At 34.1% G+C, this 18,864-nt stretch overlaps 1 protein-coding gene across 3 annotated transcripts in view; it reads right to left on the bottom strand.

Moving 5' to 3' along the window:
- Positions 1 to 973: 973 nt before the first annotated feature.
- Pwwp3b (PWWP domain containing 3B) overlaps positions 974 to 18,864 on the bottom strand; it is a 95,693-nt gene continuing 77,802 nt past the window's right edge. For 2 of the 3 annotated variants that reach the window (XM_013150008.3, XM_005002612.4), the window contains 2 exons: positions 5,841 to 6,014; positions 974 to 4,865 (listed from right to left, as the gene is read on the bottom strand). In XM_013150008.3, coding sequence (XP_013005462.1) covers positions 2,525 to 4,642 — 2,118 coding nt within the window. In that variant the 5' untranslated portion in view covers positions 4,643 to 4,865; positions 5,841 to 6,014 and the 3' untranslated portion in view covers positions 974 to 2,524. Of the gene's footprint in view, positions 4,866 to 5,840; positions 6,015 to 8,139; positions 8,288 to 18,864 lie in introns of those variants that run through there. The other variant, XM_005002613.4, reaches the window with a different exon arrangement.

The raw sequence follows: 18,864 nt of genomic DNA, 5'->3' as shown, positions 1-18,864 counted from the left end.
AGCCCTAACAATTACTCTTTTGAGGTGATCTGAGTCTACACTGATGTAGAAGACAAACTCATCCTCTCCTTCATGTCAAATGCCATTGAATGAGAGATTTAGAGGAGAATGTAAGTATGTCTTATGGCACATCTCCCTTCTTTATTTCTGTTTTTTTTTTTTTTTTTTTTTTTTTTTTTTTTTTTTTTTTTTTTTTTTTGTGTGTGTGTGTGTGTGCGCTGGGGATTGAACTCATGACCTCACATTTGCCAAGAAGGTGCTTATGCTATTGAGCTAAATCCCAAGCCCCCTTATTTCAACATATGCCACAAGATAAATGACATCTCAAGAGCACTCTACCCCAAACCAGATTCCCAGGGACTGGAAACCTCAGGCTCTGCCTTTCAAACACCAGTAGTCAGCTCATAAGTTTAATGTTTCTCTCTGTAATGATATAATATATTGAATTCACATTAGAAACTACACTGTCCTCGGATATCAGTAATACATGTATCTCCTTTCTATGCGGACCTTCAATTTCTTACCAGAGCAGAAAATAAAACCACCTATTACCTGCTCTCCTGATTCATGTGACTGTGAGTGAATGATATAATAAAATTAGAGTCAGAAGATAGAGCTCATGAGGATTTCTGAAGGTGGACTGTACACTGGAATCAGAGGGATACAATGCTATAAATAAAATGTTTTATCAGGGCATAAAGTCCCTGTATTGTATAGTGGTGGTCTGCTATCAAATACTGCTCATGACCAAATGAGAAGCATGTTGATTGGTATGTAGTGGTAGATAACCTTTTAGAGCCTTCAGTGACATAGACAGCCCACTGTAACATGTGTTGCATAGGTTTACCACCACTGGTTATAGGCTATATGCCCAAAGACATTGGTCTTTCACCGGCAGAATTTAGAGAGACTATTTTGTGAGGTCTGCAGCTTATAAAATTTGGAAGGCTTTTAAAAATAATGCAAAATGAACTGTAAGCACGAAAGTGAATATTTATTTAGAATGAAAACTTATAACAACTATTAAAATGATAACAATTACAAGATGAAGAGAATATCCAAAGTGAAGTATATAATGGCTTTACTGTAAGTCAAGATAACACACTTTTGAAATTTTACATGAATACATTGCTATGTAGACATATAACAAAAGCTCGGGAGTTACAGCTATTTCACTCTAAGAGGTAATTATGCAGACAAATTTTTGTTAAGCCTTTAGCACTTCTGTTCACATCACATTTCAAAAGTAAACAGTTTTTCTAAGATTTAGTCTCACAAAAATTGCATTTCAAGTTACCATAAACAAGTCATTTGTTTTAGCTTTTAATTCTGCATATTTAACCACATAGCAATAATTGTCATAATTAGAAAATAGAGCTTCTTCTTGTGACAGACATCCAAATTCCCAGATTCTGGTCCATACTCTATCTAGTAGTTTGGAATGACTTATCAGTTTTCATTTACCTTACCAGAAACAATTGCAACTATTCTACAAGTAACCCAAACACTAAAGCATCCTTCTTTTGAAACAAATGACTACATATAAAGAGATAAGACATAATATAATGCTTCTATTTACTACAGTTTCTGTAAAACTAGACTGCCTCGTTAGCAGTGGGCCACACCTATAAAATGGAAAGACCAAAAATACAATGACTGTCTCTGCCCTCTGTATTTTGTCAGACAGCTGAATTAAGAAGATACACTCACTGGTAGTTATGAAGATAGCCAAAAAGAATTCTGTCTCTATTAAGAAACTGTTTAGCCCTTAGAGAATAGACACTCCTCCCCAAAATGCAATTTCAGGGAAGTATAGAATAAACAATTCTGTTGAAGACTACCAAAATTACTGTCTGCATGCTGAGATGTTATTCACAAAAATATAGACTGCATGCAGTTAATCCACTTGCCTTACTTTTGAACTTTAAATTGTTTTCTTGCAAAAGCAGTTATGTTTAGTTATACAGCAAAGCTTATCTATCTTTGGTTCTATGTCTCAGATAATTTTTTGCAAAAATAAATAGGCATGGCAGGAAAAATAATTCTACTATCTTAAGAGAAATCTCAGTATTTTATAAAAGTAAGCAAAAATATATACTTGCATTTCTTTTAGACTTCTTTTCTAATTATCTTGCTTAAAATTCAATACCAGTGCAATTTCAGTATTAAAATGATTGTGCTCACTATATTCAGCTATTTAGCACAGACACAAAAAATATCATAAAACAAAATAGTACTCTCCGTTAAAAATTATTTAGAATTCTGCATTCTAGAAACGTATGATAAAGTAAGACTGCTGAAATATTTTAGCAAAATTGTCTCTGAAGAAGCACAAGCAAATAAAAATGTAGTGCTATCTGCAGGTCCTACACATCATTAAAAGCAGGAGAAAGCATTAGCTAAAGTCTCCCATTGTCAGGTACAGTTACACGTTAGTGAGAACTGCTACAGATTATTTAATACTAGTATCATGGAAAGCTTCCTGTTACGGTTTTGACTAGGGATGTATAATAAGCTTCATTGGTTAACGTTTCCGTCTCTTTCCAACTAAGATCTTCGCATCAAATAATTCTCTTTCCCTACAACCTAGAGATGGTCCTTTTAGATACTTTGCTTCAGCTGTCTCATAATCTAATCCATCAACAGCAGAAATTGAACAAATAACTGCTTCTGGCAGAAGAACTTGCAGTATAAAATTAATTTTGTCATCTCTTATAAGTGTTTGCAACTTCTTGTCTATGTGGTCATAGAGTACTTGCAAGTATCTAACTATTTCATCTAGCTGATCTTCATCCTCAATATATGTTTCAATACAGGGCATGATTGTGCTTTGATGTAAAAATGACTTCAGCCATCTGGATTCTTTTCTGCGTTTTAAAATGGCCACAAGATGACTATCTGTGCCCTTTGCATTCACAATGTAGTCCACTAGATTTCTGTTGGCTCGGTCCCGAGCAGCCTTCATCCTATCAGGGAGAATTTTCTGGAAGGACCTTTTCTTGGACTGGGAAGTCACAACCATTTGCTCCACAGTATCTTCATTAGGCAGCTTTGGAAACATATTCCTAAAAGTATCACGCTGGATTGCTTTCCTCATTGGACAACTAATGTCAGCAGCATAGTACTCAAGAAAAGAACCTGAAAATGAGCCACAACCTATTCGAACCCTGTAGTCACAAATCAGTGAGATGCACCAGTCAATACTCTCATTGTACTCCTCCCTGGCTTTATCCACTAGCTCTTGCTTTTCCTTACAATCAAATTTTTTTAAGCTTCGTAAAGGTACTCTAATGCCTTTCTTTTCAGGATTCATATTGGCCTCAACAAAAAGCACACTTGCTTTCTTCTCCTTTCGTCTAATGCTTTTTACCACTGCTGGCCAAAATGGATATTTTTTATATTTAAACCAGACTATCATTCCTGCTTCAAATGAACGTGGCTCATACTGAAAAATAAAGCGTGGAAGTTCTTCATCTTCCTCATCATCATCTAATGCAGACAGACTAGCAGCATTTAGACGCAGTGACTTATCAGAAGCTAGAGCATCTTCCTCAAATTCCTCAATATCCAGTCTCTGAAGATATCTTTCACTGTTCACAAGAAGTGAGTAATCTAGGACAGGCCTAGTGGAACTAAATGCAGCCTGGTTTTGCCATGAACAGCTTGGAGAAGATGTCTCAGCACCCACCTCTGATTCCACAGGAGATTGACCCTGACTTACGTCTAAGCGTGGATTTGGATTTGAGGGACCCTCTTCAGGGTCTTCAATAGTCTCTGAAAATGTAGGGCATTCAGAAGAAACAGGCAGAATGTCTGGGCAGGTGTCTTGTGTGTCCTCTTTCAAACCTTTAGATGCAGTAAGGATATCTGATGAAGAAGATGGAACACAGTTTTCATCTTTTGATAATGAAGATTGAACACACTTTTCATCTTTTGATGATGAAGATGCAACACACTTCTCATCTTCCACTAACTCACTCTCCCCTTTCACTGTAGAATCTGCAGACATAAATGTTGAGATCTTTATCTTGTCCTCTTTTTTATCATTATCTTCTGAAAGCAAAGGGGAAGCCTGGTAACTTGTGAAGTTTTCTGGTGACTGTATTTCTTCTTCATTTTGTACAGTATCAACAGTTGGATGCACCTCTACTTCATCATCAGTCAGGGAAACATCACTCTCTGAAGACAGTAATGGGGGTGTTTGGTCTTCATTTTCTTCAAAACACTCTTCATGCTTCTGATACCTTTTACAAGGTGGTATATCCGAGAGCTCTTGCCCTACATTTTCAGTGTGTATAGAAGTTTCTCCTTCATCTGTAATGCTTGCTTGACTCAAAATTGCTCTCTTATCCAGGATATGCAGTGCCTCTTTTAGCGCTCTTCCATAAGGTGTGTCCTCTCTATGTACATCACTGACCTCTGACTGTACTGCTAGTGACGAAACAATGGCTTCAATTTCTGATTTATTTAGGGTCTTTGTTTCTGTGCTTTTCACCTTAACTGTTTCATCTAGTGAGAGTATTTGAACTTCCAGGGAGGATGTACTTTTTCTCTTACCTCTTGATGAAGTTTTAGATCTAGATAAAACTTTTGCTGGCCACACCTGGTCTTTCCAATTGCATAAGACATACTCAGGATTCATTTTATTTTATGTTTGTGTGTTTAGCTGCTACTATCATAAATTTAGGTGGCTGTCTGTCTGTCTGTAATACGGCAAAAACTTGTTCTACCAGAAACAATTCTTAACAAAACCTCTTTATTTTAGAACTATAAAGAGTTTGTGGCTTGTGTGACCCGTTCTACTCCACCACGATTTCCTGAGGATGCTTGAATACGTTGTTTCAATTGAACAATACTGGAAATAGCTGAAATAAGGAAAAGGAAAATTATGGGTAAGTAAAATTATTTCTCCTAATTTGTAGGTAAGCAATAGTAAACAGGAAAGAAATAAGCTGGAAATAAAAATGCTCAATCAGGATCAGAAGGAGAAAAACACAGCAAATATGGGGGAGGGAATAATTATTTGTAAAATATTTTATAACATCTCAAATTGAAACACAGAAATATATTTATAAAGAGTAAATTTTATATACATCAGTAGCTGTGGAGAGCTTATATGATATCAGGGAATCTGTTTATGATACTGTATACATTGATACTTTTATGCTTTTACCATAATATTTATCACAGTGGTCTCCACATTTTGCAATTTATATATTTATAGCCTTCATCCTTAGTTGAAAGGTCTACATTCACCTCACAAGGTTTTTATTACCAATAAATTCTCAAAATTTTCTAATGCAACATATCCAAGAATAACTCATTGAAAAGTACTATTCTAGCTGAACCAAAGCTTTGTTATTCTTAAGCTCAAGCGTTTTACTGTTTCTTCAAGCATTCAAAAGCAGTAGGGTCTGTACTCCCCATATCTACACATCAATACAATGATTACATTGTACAAAAAGCACAATCTTAGTAGGCAGAGAATGAGAATGACTGCTATGGCCACTGATTAGATAGATTAGTTGTCAAGGAATTGAGAGTCAGTCTTTGGCTTGAACCTCACACAGTTGAATAGACTCTTGTATTAATTTTGCAAAGTGGATTTACTACATGAGATGCTTTCTCAAAACAAAAATTTGTGACTGTTAATTACAAATGTTTTAACTGCAGAATAAGAAGCTCACACTGAATTGTACCTGAAATTCTCAACCAAACATGATTTTAACATTAAATAATAATTTTTAAATGCTATGGCTACAAAATAGGAAGCAAAACATTATCCTTCAAGATTTTAATCCGATTTATTATGCAATATTTAACGAATTTGGAAGTCTTACCCTCTGTAACCTGGACTGTAGTGCGTCAGGCCCTGAGATCCCACTCAGTTAATTCTCACTCCAACAGAGCCTGCACCCTGCTGAGTACTTATGTGGCTGCACAGACTTTCTAGGGCTCAACTGGCACCGCAGGCAGACTTCCCTGGTCTCATATACCTTTGATGTTAACGTTGGCTGTATAAAAGCAAGAAAGGGAATCAAATCAATAATATGGAAAAAGTATAAAGGCAAATTCTTACCAGAATGCTAGTACATGTGTTACTTTGAAACATAGCTTGAGGTGAAATCTCATCCATGATGCAAGAGTAATGCTTATTTTTCATTTTTTTATAATGTGACATGTTCTGTGGGACATATTAACTTTATTTTGTTCATGTTGAAGAAATTCTTTGACAAAAAATATTAGCTGGATTTAGAAAGAATTAACAGCCTATGCCATTTGTGATTCAGACTATTTTTTCTGTTTAACTCCTCATGTACTGATCATTCAGCCTTATTTCTTCTTCAAACACACAGATTTTTCAATGGACTCTCAGCTACACTGTACATAATGTCTCACAGTCTATTAATACAAGATCCTTTCATTGCTTTATCCTACTGGAGAAAATATAAACTATCTGGCAAGCGCCACCTTGTGAGCCGAACCAGAACTGCAGTCTTCCCATGATACACAGACAGGTAATCAAGAGCATATCCTTCTTAAAGGAGGATGGGAACCACTACAGCACAGCTTGCCAGGACCCTTGTCAGACTTCTACAATTCTCTCTGATAAATTTAAGGGTTTTGTTATATGGGAAAATAAGATCATAATGTCTTCAGTCACCATGTTTCTGATTATATGAACCAGAAATTTATGAAATTTGAAAAGATCCAAAGAGTACAACTCTATTCAAATAACCACTATGAATATTCTTTATTCAATATATCCTGTTAGAATTTATTTACATATGTAAATGAGTGAATTTCATTTCAAACTCCAGACTTCACACAAGGTAGTGGCTTGAATATCATACTACATATTTTCTACATGTTTTTTAGTAAGTGATTTTAAACAAGGTTTTTCCAAAATTTACATATCTTATCTCAATATTTTCCTGAAGATAAAAAATTATAATTTAAAAAGCAGCCAATACACAAGCCATCCCTGTCTCTTTAACTAGACAAATAATCCAATTGGCAGATATGTATTTTCAAATTTGGTTATATAGATTATAATAACATACATACATAAAATTTCATATATATATTTATTCTTAAAGGAGATCATTTGTACTTTTCTATCATTTTATTTCTTCATCTTATGTCATTTTGTAGTCATTTTCAAAACCCTACGTATAGAGATCCATGTTTGTATTCACCAGATACACAGTATGCTTCTAACTTGCCATATAATATTTGTTAAATTGGTCAATAGCAATAACTCAAATCCTCTGTCTCAGTCTTAAACTTATTTGGTACAGATTGTATTTTTGGTATATTGTATTTTTAAACCTCATTTAAAATCACTTACTAAAATAATGAACTATAGTGAGGACACATGCAAGGCTTTAATCTACGCAGCAACCAGGATACCAGTTTAATCAGGTCCAGAAAATTTCCACATGACAGCATGTCTGTGTGTCTGCACTAAATGTTTATTTGTCTGAAACAAAATGAATATAGTATTTTAGATTTTCTTTTCTTTTATGATTATAAAAATAATCATGTGGAAATCTTCTGTAGTGATAATGAAACAGAATAAAAAAATTAAAATAGTAATCTGACTACCCAGAAATACTGAGCAGTAATATGGAAATTATTTTCTTCATATTTTTACTCATGCATATATGATGTGTAAATGTCTTTACTAAAATACATATTTGATTTCCTTTCGATGATCATGTACATGTGACACACACAGTCTATCAATTAATTACAGTATTTCCCTTCATGCTGTCAATATTTTATCAGTTATTCTGTATAAATTAATACATATTTAAAACTTCAAGCAACAACAGCAAGATAGGAATGGAATAGCACTATAAACATGGACTATCAAATCAATACATTAGTATGAACAAACATGCTGCACAGAAGTCTTAGTTTAAAGGCTGTAATCTGATCACTCCTCTCTGTGGATTTATAAAGCCTTGGGAGATGCGCAAATTCTCGAAGATTAATTCCTTCAAAATGACAGCAATTCTTTCAAAACCACACACCTTTCCTGCCACTCCGAAACTGTCGTCCTTATTTTTCTCATGTTTACCCTAGGACCCTCTCATGTCACTAGAAAATAACTAAATTTAAAACAGCCATTACCTTGACGCTTCTTGTCAGCTGCAGCCTGGTAAAATGCAGCTCCTCCCCCAAGACTAGCCAGGCGCAGCTCACCGCCAGGCTGCAGAGAAGGTTCCGCCCCTGGCTGTGATGGAGAGTCCAAGCCCCTCCCGGATTACAGCAGAGAAAATCGCGAAGAGAGATCCCTTAAGTGTTAAAGTGTGGAAATATTCCTCTAGAAGTAACTTTAAAGTAAAATGATAACAAATGTGTTTAATTTTCATTCACACCCTTAAGGTGAGTGATTTTCTGAAGAAAAGAAGTAGCAACTCACTTTATCATATAAAAACCCCAGTTAAAGATTCTTTACATGTTTTTGCTTGCCTTCTCTGGTCTAGTACATCTACAGGTGAATTTAAAATCCAACCTGTCAGGATCCATTTAAATAGACTGCTAATAGGGGAATTTCATTGGAATTGTATGTTATTTGAGGTAGAACTGACTTCTATACAATTCTCTTCCCATTTCCAAAACATAGTGCTTCCCCTTTTATTCAGTTGTCTTAACTCCTTCAGGAAAGTTTAAGCGATATCTTCACATACGAGATTGTTTCTACTAGACGCGGAAAAGCACTGTTTTGTAAAGAAAGCACAACTCTGTATATCATCACTAATAACTGACAATTCCTTCTTTTATTTTGTGGTTTTCACTTAAACATGTGAATGTGGGTATATTATTTTTTTAAATTTAAATTTTCTATGTATGGAAGATACTTTATATTTTCTCTTCATCAAAATTGTTCCATGTAAAATGTAAATGCAGATTTCTGGTTTTAAATTGTAAAACCAATTTTGAGTATGATTATTGATTATTTTGATAAATAAGTGTTTTATTTGGCATCTACAGCAGATAATATGTAATGTTTTTATATACATATATAATGTTAAAATTCATATTTCTCAGAAAATATTAGAATAATAAATACCAATATATTAATGAAGGCCATTTCTAATGTATTAGTCATGACTTTAATAATTAGAGTAATTAGAGTATGAGTTGTCTTATAACAACTCAAATATTAGAGATTTAATCCCTACAAAGTTTATTTTTCAGATATCAAAGTTTAATTTAGATCATCAAGTGACCAGAAAAAGAGCTCATTAAAGCACCTAATCTTTTTGAATTGCATGACTCTGCCATCTTCTTGGACTCTGAAGTCCTTCAGTGCATTCCTTGAATGCACCTAATACTCTAAAGGAAGCTAGCATATCTTGATGGCTTTTCCTTTTTGTTTTTAAAGTGAAAAAAATTCAATATATGATAATCAGAGGGTAACAATGGTTCATATATTGTGTGATGTTATCTTCAAATCAGTTACTTAGAGTACAGCTAACTGCCATTAATTGTTTGAACAATACTAGCACGCAGCTTTCTCTTCAATGAACTCAGAGAAATCAGAAGGATTACTATTTTAACTATTTTATATATATATATGCACATATATTATTTCTTTCAGTTTCCACACTAGGGAGACAATGCAATGCCTACATATGCATGTTTGATTTATTTCACTAGTGGGTACGGTCTCAAGTTGCACCCATTTACCTATAGAAGTCTCAAATTTATCTTTCTTTATGGCTGAGTAGTACTTCATTGTATAAAAATACTATTTTTTTTGTCCACTCCTTGGTGGATGGGCATTTAAATTGTTTCCAAGATCTACCTATTACAAACTGTGCTATTATAAATACAGGTGCACATGTATCATTGTGGTATTCTTTTTAATTCTTCTAGGATGATACCCAGAAGGAGAACAGCATTGTCAAATAGGACATCTGATCTTAGTTTTTTGCAGAATCTCCACACTGATTCCCACAGTGGTTGCAGCAGTCTGCACTCCCACCAACACTGGAGAATGGTTCCTTTTTCACTACAGCCCCTCCAGCATTTATTATTGGTTAATTTCTTGATAACAGCCATTCTTTCTGGGGTGAGGTGGAATCTCAGTGTTGCTTTAACTTTCATTTCTCAAATAACAAGTGATGTTGAACATCTTTTCATGTATTTATTTGCTGTTTGTATTTCTTCATCTGAGAAGCATATATTCATTTCAGGTGCCCATTTTTGGGTTGGGTCTTTAAATTTAGGAAGTCTGATTTGTCGATGGTTTTAAGACCATGTGGCAAACATCACTACTGACTATATTCTACTAGCCAGAACTGAAGTATGGATTCCTACCTGTGATAGAGGCTAAGGAATGTGTTCTCCCTGTGATCTTACAGAAGGAAAATGAAAGAGACTGGTGAACACATGGCATTAAGTCACAGGAAGTTATCATTTTTAATTTTTAATATACTTGTTATTTGTTCAATGCTTTTTTACAACAATGCATCACATTTATACTGAACTAGACAGGGACTTCTGCTCTAACTAATGTCTACTCATTGCATTCTTCCTTGTAGAAGAACCCTATTTATATGCATGGTGGCAGTGTGAGTTCCTAAAACATTTTTCCCAATTCCCTCGTTGTCAACCACAGCCATGACATGGCCATCTGTGAGTCATTTATTCTAGCTAAAGAATGCAAACAGAAATCAATGTTAAAGTTCCAAAGGGGAATACATACACAGCTTGGGTTTTGCTGTACTTTCCCATTTTTTGCTTCCCTGAATTTGGTCACGAGAGATACGGTGTGTACAGCCTTTCTGAATCTAGGTGTCACTTAGAAAAAGGATGCAAGTCTCTAGGGATAGATTATCATGAGCTCCCAAATAAGGAATCACTGTATTTCAATCTCCTTAACTTAGCAGAATGATGAACTTCAATCTGAACTACATCATTGTGTTTTAGTCTCTCTGTCAGTATAGCACAAAATAGTTCATTTTATAATCACCAAAAATTTAAATAATTTTTATTATAGAATAAATCCTTTCAAAGCTTTGAAAGTATTACTATATATTAAGAGGATTATTGAGGATATATATGTGTGTGTATATATATATATATATATATATGATTTTATTTTAAATAGATAATTATATAAATAAATCTATTTATTTTAAATAGATTATTAAATATATGTTTTATGATATACTATTTTTATTTTGTTTCCTTATTTTTCATTTTTGGAAAAACTCAAATGCATGCAAAGTACTATCATTACATTTAAAAGTTATACTTTCTTATGTTTGTCTATTTTCCATGTTGTATATACTACAAATTAAGAAATGTTGTACCACTTTAACAATTTCCAAATAAAATGCAAAAGAAAAGATAAGTGCTGTGGATATTTTATATTTCACTGTTTTGTAGAAGAAAGTAGACTAGAACGATAACCAACATCAATGTAATGGAGATAGTTAATATATAAATATATAGTTCCTGTAAAAGTCTTTGTATATATAAGGACTCTGACCTCATGCATATACTAATAGCATTATTTCTAAAGTGGGTTAATAATTGTGGGAATGGGATTATGATAAAAGGATAAGATTGGTTCCTCTTCCCACTCTACCATATGCTCTCTCACTGCATGATATTTTCTGCCATATGATGACACAGAAAGATGATCCTCATAGATAAGCCTACTCCACCTTGGACTACCCAGCCTCCAGAATCATGAGTCAAAAAAAAGTCTACTATTTATAAATTACCAAGGCTCAAATGTTCTAATATAGACTCACAAGTGGACTAAAATAATGGGTTTTATGAGTATTCTCATTGTGTAGATGAAGCATTAGAGATTAATAAACTTTACAAGGATATCCAGAAATTATGTGGCACATGGCATTTGAATCTAGGTACTTTGACTCAAGGCCCTTAATTGACAAGACATATTGTATCTACCTTACTATAAAGGGTAAATGATATGTAAATGTGTGAAGGATGAATGGGTAAATGAATTAATGAATCTGCAATAGTTATGTGCTTAGAGTCACTGGAATATAAAAGAGAATGATGTACCTGATTCTGAATCTAAGATGCCTCCATACTTTTCTCCCTCATTTTCTCCTATTTCTCTATACAGTAGGTTAAGCATCTAATATAGCATAGTACTATAATCATGGTACTGAAAAAAGTCTCATCACATTTGCCAAATTTTATTGATTAGCAATAAAGCATAGTTTCTATGCACACTCAAGAGGAGATAGTTATACGAGGGAGTGGGTCATCTAGACTGTGCACTCCACAATACTGCATGATTTAATTTATATGATAGTTTAAAATGATAAAAGTATACTGCTGTGGAAATATCATTGTTTCCAGGTACTACAGGTGTAGAGCTCGTAGCTATAAAGATCTGTCTACCGAGTGTGGTATAGCTATATGAGTCGAGACATATATTAAACTCCAGAGAATTCCATACCAAACAGTTCAAGTATATTGCTTGGTATTTAAAATATGAGTTAAATATATATATATATATATATATATATATATATATATATATATATAAACTTTTATCCTTGGTATCATTATATATATATATATATATATGGATAAAAGTTTAAATAGGAAAATGTAGTAGCCATTATACAAAATCTTTAATAAATATGGTTTAGAAACCATCTGTTTCTTCCAAAAGCATATTTAATAAAAACAAGAAAAATAACATACATACATTATTAAAAATCAACACTCCCTTTCCTATTTGGGGTATAAAGAGGCATAAGAAAATGTCAACTGTAAATTAACAATGAAAAAATCTCTAGATAACCTACCAAAACATAGCTTTCTTTCTGCCCATCAGAGAACACAGTTAAAACTCTATACCAAAGAGCAGCCATCCCTTTCAAAGAGACACAGGCCACATGCACTATTTTGTCTTTGCCAAAGCATGAGGACAGAATTGGCTGCCATATAAACAGGTAAAAAGACATAACCTGAAATTTTGGTGAATTCTTAAATCACAATCTGGTGTGTCAGTTTGGAATATCTGGAGCCTCAGACATTTACACACTCACTTCTAAGTTCTTTTTCATGGCCCCCAATCAGAAGCTCACAAAAATGAGTAAAGATAAAACATGAGATCTAAAGAGCCCACACCACTTGTTCAATATGCAACAGGCAATCAGTTGTGTAGAAACAGATATAAAGGCCCATACTCTTAAACCCAAATCTTCTATCATGGAGAAGAAAAGTAACCATTAAGAAAAAAGCAGAACTCCATCTCCTTCTTGGCTGAGTCAAAAACGGAATGCTTCTAAGGGCAGAATAGAAGAAGCACTCATCTTCCTGGGGAAGGAGAGAAGGGAAACTCTCCTAGCCTCCAAATAAAGGCAAAACACACTGCTGCTGGGAGAGACAGAGGAAGAAATACCCTCTACTCTTGAGAAAGGCCAGAAAATTTTCTTGGGTTCAAGATCTTACATGAATAAAAACCAGTGGCCAGTTGTTTCTGAGAAAGAAAAATCTATAAAAGATATTAATCAGAGGTTAGCTGCTGTGGAGAGGAAAAGAATGCCAGTAACGCCTTAACCCTCAAGGTACAGGTGCAAATACCTTTCTAAAGGCTAGCTAGATAGGACAACGGACTACACTCCCTGCCTCAGCAGGAACATGACAACTAGTGCTAAAGCAACCAAATGCTGTGAGATGAGCAAGAGCATAGGCATGAAAAGATATAGAAAATATAAATTGGAGAATCACAGGGAAGAATTCTCTGATACTCCAGGTTCCACTGAAAAAATAATAATGTAATCTATTCAAGCCAAGTGACAATGAAAAAAGAATGAATCTTCAAAATATTTAATACCACCATTAACTTGCTTTCAAAACAAAGAAACAAACAAAAACAACCCACATAACAAATACAGAAAACTTGTTACCACTGTGTCTCACACACAGAAACAGAATGCTGTTAATCAAAGCCTTAACACAATGCTGTTAATCAAAGCCAATGACTGTGATAGTTAACTGTGGGGTCAAGTCTAATAAGAAATCTAGCTGACTGATTTAGCATAGTTCTGAGTGAGACTAAATGGGTATGCTGAAGAAGGTAGACCTACCCCTAGGTGTGGGTGGCATCAATCAAGAAGCATGTGGCCAGAGAGGAATAAAGAGGAAAAGAAGAAGGAATGCTTCCTGCTGTTTCTTTGGAGGTGCTCCAGCCTAACATTTGCTTTGACCCTCTGTCCTCAAGCTTCCAGTGTAGAACCTTCGGCCTTCCAGCATAGATCCTTAAACCTTCTAAGATGAACTTCCATACGATTCTACAGTGATCTCCATGCCTTTCACCACTGAATGGACCTTTCCATTCTCCAGCTTTGAGATAGCCTGTTATGACTTGTACCTAGATGGTACCCAAAGTTTCTCCTGTGGTCATAGGTGGGACTTTACAGAGGTTGCTAGATTTAGAGTGTGTGACACGGGGACTGATTCATGGTGCAATGCTAGGATTAAGGGTGTGTGGTTACTAAATTAATCCATTGATTGGTTTGGCATAGATCTGGGTGTGAGTGCTACCTGCCCTAAACTAGGTAACCTAGATAGAACATAAAAGGAACAGAAAGCAACTATTGTTGCTTGTATATTATTGCTATTGCTGCTTATCTTCTCATGTGATGCCCCTGCCATGCCACCCTGCCTTGGAGCTGATTATAGACTGAAACCTCTACAACCTCTGAGCCACAATGAACATTTCTACTTTTAGCTTTAGATTTTAGGTATTTCATCTCAGCAATAAGAAAAATAACTAAGACATAGCCCTTTTGCAATCTTCCACACATAACTCTGATGGCAGTCACTGTAAGACTATCTTTTAAATTCTTACATATTTATATATCTTATACTACATTTCATCCTCTAGTGAGCACAGAATAATGTAGTATTATGGAAAAATAATATATCATGACCAAAATGGAGTTTATCCTAGATAAGAATGGGTCAACATTTTTCAAGTCAATCAGTGTAATTAATCATATCTGAATACTAAAAAGGAGAAGAAATTTCAATTGATTAATAAAAAACATCTAACAACATTCCACAAACATTTATGATAAAAACAAAATACAGTGTTAAATAATTGGATCTTTCTCCACTTGATGAAGGGCGACTATGGTTTATAACATATTTAATGGTGAAACATGGAAGCTTTTGTCCTAATATCAGGAATATGGAAAGAATATCTGCTTTCAGCACTTCTTTTCAAAACTGTTTTGGAGATATTAGTAAACACGTTAAGACTCAACAAATAAATTAATGGCACATGGATTGTAAAGAAAGAATGACTACTGTATTTGGAGATGACTTGATCATTTGTGTGGAAATTCCTAATGAATCTACCTAAAAATCCAAAACTATATCTAATAAGTAAGTTTAAAAATATCACCAAATGCAAAATCAGTATTAAACAACTAATTATATTTCTATGCAACACAATTTGAAATTTCAAGCTTTAAAATGTACCATTTTTAACTTCATCAAGACAATGAAATACCAAGAGAGAATAACTTCAACAAATATGTGCAAAATTTCTATGCTGAAAAATTGAATATAGTGACTAAAGAAATTAATTAATGATATCTAAATAAATGAAGTTTCAGACAATTTCCTTGTTTCTGGGATAAAATACCCAATGTCCTCAATGAAAAGGAGAAAAGGTTTGTTTTGCCTCACAGTTTTATAAAAACTTCAGTCAAAAGCAGAACAGTATGTCAGGAGGGGTGTAGTAGAGGAGAGCTACTCACATTATGGCAGCCAGGAAGCAGAGAGAAGGAAGGAACCTTGGACAAAGATATAACCTTCCAGGTCATGTACTCAGTAACCTGTTTTTACAGTCTAGACCTGGCCATCACACTGTATGGCAGCTATATTTTCTCATAAGCCAATCACCCTCCAAAGCCTCACTTATGAGTACATAAGGCTTTTTGAGGACATCTAGATATAAGCCATAACATGAGGTTTTACATCATTTTCATTCACTGAAATAATTAATTAACTTTAGAATATAACATCACTACAAATATATCTGTCAAGTCACTGCAATCTCAATAAAAAGTCCAATATGCTTTTTGCAGAAATTGTGAAGAGAACTGCAAAATGTATATGGAAAACCAAAAGAACTAAAAAAGTCAGATAAATTCTGAGGAAAAATCAGAACTATAGAAAGAGTGACACTATCTAAAGTGAAGACCATAGTAATCAAAATGGTGCAATATTAGTAAAAGACTGACATATAGAGCAATGAAATGCTAATAGAGTAGCAAGCACAGTCAATCTGGCTTTGAAAAAAAATAGAGAAATGGTGGTGTTTTCAATAAATTGTGCTAGAATAACTGAACATAATAAGCAAAATTATTTTATTTTAATCCCTCAGTTAAGAGTGTAAACTTAGTTAAAATGGTAAAATATGTTAATTTAAGATAGATTACTGGCAAAATGTAAAACCAAAAATCTAAAAAAATTTTAAAAATAAAAGGAGAATATCTTATAGACATTGGATAGAATAAAATTTTATTAAGATACAAAAAACATGAATCATAAAAATTGACAAATTACACTTTGTCTTAGTTACTTTTCTCTTGCTGGTGAGACAAAATGCCCTGCAGCCAAAGTTAAGGAAGGACAGGTTTATTTAGCTCACAGTTTGTGGTGGTTTCAGCCTATAGTCATTTGGCTCCAAGATAGTGTGGCAGAGGGCAACAGTTCATGGCATTAGAAGACAGCAAAAGCAAAAAAGCAAAAGGGGAGGAAAGAGAGAGAGAGACCAAGATTCTTTCCCTCACTTATATTGTATGCAGATTACCCACACTAAGGACAGTTTAACACTCACCCCCATAATCCCAGCACTAGACAATGAATCAATCATAAATTTTAGAAGCCTGCCCCCACAACTGAAAAAGACTTGGGGGAATGTCTAGACACAAACCATAACAACTTATGATTTACAAAAAAAGAAAATTTACAGAAAGTGAGAAAATATTTACAAAACATGTATCTGATAAATATTTTGTATCCAGAATATACAAATAACTTTTAAAATCCAATCCAATTAAAAATGGACAATTTAAATACACACCATCAAAGAAGTGTCTGTAGCAAATGAGCACATGGTAATCTGCTCAACATCATTAATAATTAAAGATAATGGAAGTAAAATTTCAATAGGACAGCATTGACACCTTTATAACAATAATTATTGGATGGAGAATGAGAGAGATGAAGAATGAAAGGATTCTTTCCTACCTGGGCCTGCACTCAAAATCGTTTTATATAACATACTTAAATAGTGCTGATAGGACTTCTATAACACATTATCATATACTGTTATGCTGGAAAATCATCTTGACATAAATAGCTACTGCTTCACAGTAACTTTGTCTTGTTTGAATCTCATCAACAAGGCATAAAAGGTAATGTGAAGCAGGCACAAAAGGACACAGTAAAGAATGTAGCACAGGGGTTACATGACTTTTATAGCATCACGATGGTAGTCTGTATTGATGGCAGAACCTCGAGCCAAGGTTTCTGGATTCAGATGCTCTACTCTTTTCTGCCTGTAGGACATTTGTGCCAGGGACTCCTCTTTGCTAATTATTGGATTAATGTCTTCAAAAGTGGTGCCATAGCCCTGTGCTACTTGTCACCATAATCAATAAGTTGGGTAGTGTTAAAGACACACACAAAAAAAAATCTTGACGGAATTAACTTCTGAAAATTATTCATAGCAAGTAGAACTCTCATATTGCAGGGGATATGCAAAAATGTCTAATCATTTTAGACAAAAGTTTTTAGTTGTTAATGTACCTTAAAATATTCATAACATTCAACTCAGAAATTTTACTCTATGGTATTTACCCAAGTAAAATTACAACACACGAAGATCTGTTTTGGAATGTTTACAACTTGAATCATAATCACCAAAAACTAAAAATCTCCTGATGAATGACTATACAAATTTTAAAATAGCAATTCAATATAACACTCAGCTATATTAAGCAATAAACTATAGATACATAAATATCTCAATAAACTTTAGTCTTAATAAGGCATCCAAGCAGGCATCAAAGATATTTGCATTTTACTGTGAGAGATATAGGAACACTCACAACCTCATGCTTGCCAGGCAGACACTGAGTCACTGAGCTAAATCTCAAGCCCTTGATTTGTACCTAAGAAGGTTCTGGGTCCCAAAAAGTATGTGTAGAATATCCTCTGAAATACAGAAAAAAATGTTTAAATTCAAATTATTTTAATTTCTTTATTTTTTTTTATTAAATTCTGCTTTAGAATTTGATTTAAAGAGCTGAGGAGACCTCTAAGACACATCACTCTGATACAGTTATATAACTTATAAGTTCATATCTTTACAAAATAATTCTTTCCTTGAGAGTTTGCTAGCAGAGAACAATTATCAAGAACTTGATGACAGCAGCATCCTCTTGTTATGAATTTAAAACTCATTAGTAAAGCTATTATTCACACTGAAGTTCTCAAATGCGACTCCACCATATGAATGAAAAGAGAAAGGAGGAAAAGAAGGAAGAAAAAAAGTGTAGAAACCAAATTCTATAATCTTGATAGAGATATGATTAAAAATCTACCCACGGGGGGGGGGGAAACAAAGCTGAATAACATAAAAGAAACAATGGTTATAAAATAAACGTCAACATTTTTAGTGCACTAGGTCTAAATAAAGAGTAAGGATAGTTCAGTTAGAACATCCTCAAAGACAATGAGGTGATATGGGCATGGGTGAAGCAAGGAATCTTAGACACATAATGAATATTGAAAATTTCATTGACTCCCTTCCCAAGGCAGAGACAC

The sequence above is a fragment of the Cavia porcellus genome, unplaced genomic scaffold (assembly GCF_034190915.1).
Source record: "Cavia porcellus strain 051 isolate PalLab524CR breed Dunkin Hartley unplaced genomic scaffold, mCavPor4.1 scaffold_3, whole genome shotgun sequence".
Lineage (NCBI taxonomy): Eukaryota > Metazoa > Chordata > Mammalia > Rodentia > Caviidae > Cavia > Cavia porcellus.
Note: the sequence above shows the minus strand (reverse complement) of the source record. Positions and strands in the feature narration are given on the sequence as shown.